The sequence below is a fragment of the Centruroides sculpturatus genome, unplaced genomic scaffold (assembly GCF_000671375.1).
Source record: "Centruroides sculpturatus isolate CEXI.00-Female unplaced genomic scaffold, Cexi_2.0 scaffold163, whole genome shotgun sequence".
NCBI classification, from domain to species: Eukaryota; Metazoa; Arthropoda; class Arachnida; order Scorpiones; family Buthidae; genus Centruroides; species Centruroides sculpturatus.
Window position 1 is genome coordinate 776,403 of NW_019384360.1, and position 6,000 is coordinate 782,402.

The following is a 6,000-nucleotide window of genomic DNA, read 5'->3' on the forward strand; positions in this document are numbered from 1 at the left end:
AACCTTTAAATAATCCAGCAAATTGTTTTAATATCTTAAAAACGCTTTCGAACGCTCCAACTGAGGCTGAACGCTTAAAGCGTTCGAAAGCGTTTTTAAGATATTAAAACGATTTGCTGGATTATTTAAAGGTTTTGATTTTATTTATATCTGTGTATAAGTGACATACTTTACACACAAAAAAAAAATTGGCATGTTTAGTGCAACTTTTTGTTTCAATGACAGCAGAGAAAGTGTTAAGTAAAAGAGAAAAGTGCTGTAAAATTCAAGTGTGAGAAATTAAGTTATGCTCTTCTGCCAAAACTATCATTGAAATACACATAGACATTTTTATTTATAATACATATATAATATTCAGTATCAATACTGGTATAAGCTGGAATTAGTCAGTATCTACAGCAGTGATACCCAACCTTTTTTTCGTTACAGTACATTTTTAATAATTTAAAAATTTCGCAGCACACACGTTTACTTCAGTAAGTACTGCAGAACAACTGGTGACGTCATAATAGTGACTTTTAAACACTGTTTGTTATTTAAGTCACATTTTCTAAACATCTTGGTAACTAGTGGCAATTACAGGTAACACCGGTTACAATTTCCAAATGTTCCCTAGAAAGATAGAACCAATTGAACTACTTGTTTGACATCGCTTATGTGTGGGTATTCCCAGTGATGACACACTTAAAAAATCTCTCAGCACAGTGGTTGAGATTCACTAATCTAGACACAAAATACCTTATATAAAATGTATAAAATTCCAGCAATTTAAACTTTATGCTGCTGGAAAAGTACATAAGGTATTTTATGTGTCTCTAGATAATATTCAGTATTCAGAGGAGTAGAGAAAATAATTTTGATTATTTATATATAGAACAAGTGCTAGAATGAGTTAATGTAAAAAAACCCAATAAACAAATATAAGACAACTGATTATAAATTTTATAAAACTATCTGAAAGAACTTATATTAATATGTTAATATTAATATGCTTATATATATATATAAAAATATTGATTTCATATAAGTTTTTTCAGATGTTTCTATAAAATTTATAATCAGTTATCATATATAATTTGTTTATTTCTTTTTTACATTAAATCATTCTAGCACTTGTTCTATTGACTTTATTTAACATTATCTAATCATAATATCATACTTACACTGTTTTGTGTTGCACTACCCACATTTCTGGAGACATCTCGACTTGTAGAACTTGTAGCAACCTGTCTTCTTACATCAGCACTTGGCTGCCTAAAAGTTATTAAATATAGTTAATTATAATTTAAAATGATTCATTTGAATTTTAATAATTTACTGTTCTCTTGATAAAATTAATCCTACTCCATATAAAACAAAATCTTATAAAATGTACTGTACCTTCATTACATTATGAAAATAATAGAGTAAATTATATGCTGATTTTAAATTGCAATTATTAACTTGCACCTAAGAAGCAACAACTATTTTTATAAGTGTGAAAGATTATGCAAAACTTTTATTTTCATTCTAGCAATTTTCCACAGGGTATATACAATTACAAGTTATATGCTTGAAAATGTGGTATTTCCTGTATTTTCAGTTCAGTTTTAACTCTGTATAATTTCTGTGATTTTAAAATATTAGCTACAATGTAAATGAAAAAAAAAAAATATGACGTGAAAATATCTTCCTAAAAATGTTATTTTTAAACTTTCTTTTATTTTAGGCTAACGTTCTTATAAAAAAGACCAGTGGTTTCCAATTAGTTTTTCCTACGTACCACTTCAATAAAAAGCTAAAACTTGAAATCCATATTAATCCATACTAATATTATAAATTCGAAGGCAATTCTGTCTGTCTGTTATTTTTTCACGTCTAAACCGCTAAACAGGTTTTAAAAAAATTTGGCACAGATAGCTTACATGTTGGAGATGGACATAGGCTACATCTTACTGCGAGAAAATATCTTACTCCCACGAGAAAATTCGATATAATGCGGGCGAAGCCGTGGGTAGACAGCTAGTAATAAATAAAATACGTTTTTTTTACATTTATTACCTTTACAATTCTAATAATAATGAAAATAACATAAGGTTATTTAATTTTAATGCAACAAATGTGCACGATTTTCTTTGCACGACTTTGTAAAATCTGGTTGCTTTTTTGGTCAGCTTCAGTCTCAAGTCATCTTCGAGTCAAAGTCCGTGACGATGTTTAGTTTTCATGTTTGTCTCGGCCGAAAATCCGCTCTCGCAGAGGTATGTTGCGCAAAATGATAGTAAATATTTTATTGCCACTTCGCTGACATCATAAATTCTAACCCGATTTAGAAGCGAGATGTCGCAACTGATTATTAAACTCAGTGAAATCTCATTATACTCTGCAAGAAGTCGCGTTGTCACGTGCGAGTAGTAACAGCAACAAAAATTTTCAAAATTAATTTTGCGAAAACAAATTGTGTTAATTGTACAATTTTTGTTTCTCGCATAAGAATTTCATTTAGGTATTGTCACAAATGCATTTTTTTGATGAAATTTTGAGAATATTTTTACTTATAAATAAACGAATTTGTGCATTCGATATCGTGTTGTAAATTGCCAAATTTTTGATGGTCCATTCATTATTCTTTTGATTGCTTCATCTCATGCATTTAAATTTTAAATCAACCGATTTTAGATTGCCGCGCATACCCCTTCGAGCAATTTCGTGTACCCCCAGGGGTACGCGTACCACTAATTGGGAAATAGACACACTGAAATAGACTATGGCTGTATCATAGAAACAAAACTAAAACAGATCTAAATACAGAGCCAACAACTTTTTAAACAGAAATGTTTTCAAGAGCTGATCAAACAAATTTAAATTAAATAAATTAAGATTTGAAATTGAAACTATGTTAGGCAGTTTAAATTCAACAATGTTCTAATTTGATTAGCAATTATAAATAAATCAACAAACTATACATATAAAACATTAACTATCTTGCTTTATCAAATAAAAGATAATATAAGTTATAAAAATACAAATTCATTTATACTCATCACGATAACAATAACATTTGTAAACTATGTACAAAATTTCATATCACTATTTATCAATATAAACATTATGAAAAAATTATTTACAAGTTTATTTATTCAACTTTTACTTTGTTCAGAATAAAAACTAAACAAACAGAAAGCAGATAAGGCATGCTTATTTTCTGTTTGAATATCAAATATAAATAAATAAACAATAAATTAATCTCTAAACTAAAGCAATTTTATAAACTTCACGAATAACTCTTTAATACAATTTTTTAAAATATTTCCAATTCCATATATTGTTTTTAATAAAATTGATTAATAATAGACCTTATCATGCAATTGCTTGGATATATTAAATAATTTTAATTTGATGTTTTATAAAACAGTTTAAAGGATAATGCTTTATCCAGATACATTCAAACTAAACTACATTTTAATCTTGAACTTCAAAATAGAATTATGAAAAAAATATATATTGTACTAATCTAAATTTTGAATATTTAACAAAAAAAAAACAAAATAAAAAGAAAATTCTGATATTCTTTGCATTAATATTAATAAAAATATAAAAATAGTTAATTTAGGACTACGCATGATATGTAAATGATCAATATGGTTGCTTTCAGCACAAAAATTAATCAAATAACAGATGATAATATATAAATTATAAACTACTTTCAAACATATAAAATATAAATAGAATTTTAAAATTAACCAAAGAATAGGCTTTCTATCATCATTGTTTATTGAAAAAGTATCAAATAATACTTGAAATAATTCTACACTTATTGTATTAAATAAACTTTACATCAGATGGTACAATAAATTTTATATATTATCAAAATAATATTTTATTGATATAAGCTTCAATTCTTTTTTCTACTAGAACAGCTAAGAAATTGAATTTTCTGATATTTCTGCACAATTTATAAATAGATCTAAAAATTTATTAATCATATCATCTTGAAATTGGATTTTCAGATTTGCCTTTCTGTTTGATTAGATAATCAAATAGAAAGGCATAATCAAATAGCCTACTCATTTTAAAATAAAGTATATAATAAGTAATTGAAAATGTTATTTCAAGAATAAATTATTTAAAAGCATAAAAAATAAAAGATTTTAAAAAATTAAATAAATCGTTAATAAGTGAGAAAGAGAGAGAATATATTAGCATAATATTAATCAATAAATAAAAATATTCTAAAGCAATGGCTTTCGGATTTTTTGTTTGTCAGCCATTCCAAAACAGGAGTTAATTTAACAATCCTTTTTAAGTTGATACAAAGTAGGAATCAATTACAAATAAGATAAAATAAAGAATCAAATACAAATTAATAACATTATTTTTTTATTAAACATACATCAAAATTCAAAATTGTTTTTACTTGAATAAACTTTAAAAATAATATATAATAAAACTAAATAAATTATTTTTATTATATATTTATTATATTACGTAGTAAAAATAAACTCATCCACCAACTCCCAAATAATCCCTACTAATTTATTAACTTCCCATATAAATGAACATTAAGTTGTTAATTATATTAACAATTTATTAATTACATATTAATTAATTACATAATAATTTTTGAAAATATTCAAAAAATCAAATTTTGACATCTGAAAATAATTGCAATATTACAGAATTTTCAATTAATATATTGAAGTATGGGACGTGCAAACTTCATAACGTCGCCTGCAGAAGAGTCCAACTGGCTGGCCACGTTTTTCGTACAGAGAACAATAGGATCCCTAAGACACCCACGAAATGGGTTCCCTCCCCGGTGCCAAACGACCACGAGGACACCCCAGGAATACTTGGCATAGAACTTTTTTCAAGATTTGAATATGCTTAATATGACTTGGGAGGAACTGAAGGCCTCGCTCATGATTGAAATTGATGGAAGATAATTGCTGCTACCTAGCATTGGAGGAACTACTACTACTACTACTACATTGAAGTGTTATATAAATACATTATTTTAAAAAATTTAAAAATATATATTATATTCTATTTAACCAATAAAATAGCACTGTGTACTATTCAATCATAACTGAATAAAAAAAATATTTTGACATATTTACACTGTGATTGTAAATATGTGGTAAGAATACACACATTCAAGACATTTAGAGATTTAAATTTTGCATTATAATAATCTATATATACAGTATATTTGTGAATTTAAATCATGCATTTCATTTCCAATGATAACAAAAACATGTGTTTTAAAATATAAAATAAAAACTCAGAAATTATGTTAGTTATGATCTCAGTTAATTAAAATTGTGCAATCATTAAGTTTATGCTTAACATAAACAGAATTTAATTGTAATAAGGACCATTTATGTTTTGACATCACAATAAACAGTAACTGTACTTCCTATCTTGACTCGTGTGTTTATAATAGATACACACCGATTCTCTTGTTTACTTTCTTACGAAATTGTTAAAAGTGATATAAATTGTTTTTATTTAGTTTACACGAAACTTACTTTACTAATTTCTGGGCAAACGCTCTTTGGCCACTCGCCATTTCAGTCCTTGCTCCCTCCGATTAACAGTAACATGACAGTTAAATCGTCACGTGGTCTAAACGGAATATCTATAAAGTAAATGTTTGCATCATTCATATAGCATTAATTAATATTCATCAAGTATTTGTCATTTATAATAAACATTGATACATATATTTAAGGAAATAGTTTTATATGCGCTTTAGAAAATTAATGAAGTAAGCTAATATAAGCAGTTTGTTTTGACATTTCGTAATTACAATGGGGACCAAGACTCGGATTTTATGTCAAGTACGGTGCATTTAAAGTTTCGTGAAGAATAAATAGTGTAATGCAATTACTATATTTAAAGCTAAATTCATTTATTCAAAATGTAACGTAATGTTAAGCGTATGACCTAGTTTCGCGGCGCTACAATCGACAGATAACACGGTGATTAAAGAGTTTGATCTCTGTGTATTATTGTCTG

General features: G+C 26.6%; 1 protein-coding gene across 1 annotated transcript in view; it reads right to left on the minus strand.

Annotated features, from left to right (window-relative positions):
- LOC111640938 (dedicator of cytokinesis protein 7-like) overlaps positions 1-5,634 on the minus strand; it is a 65,449-nt gene extending 59,815 nt beyond the window's left edge. Inside the window, exons 1-2 of the mRNA XM_023387030.1 lie at positions 5,511-5,634; positions 1,164-1,254 (exon numbers count right to left, since the gene is read on the minus strand). Of these exons, the coding sequence (XP_023242798.1) occupies positions 1,164-1,254; positions 5,511-5,551 (132 nt within the window). The 5' untranslated portion in view covers positions 5,552-5,634. The remainder of the gene's footprint in view (positions 1-1,163; positions 1,255-5,510) is intronic.
- Positions 5,635-6,000: the final 366 nt, after the last annotated feature.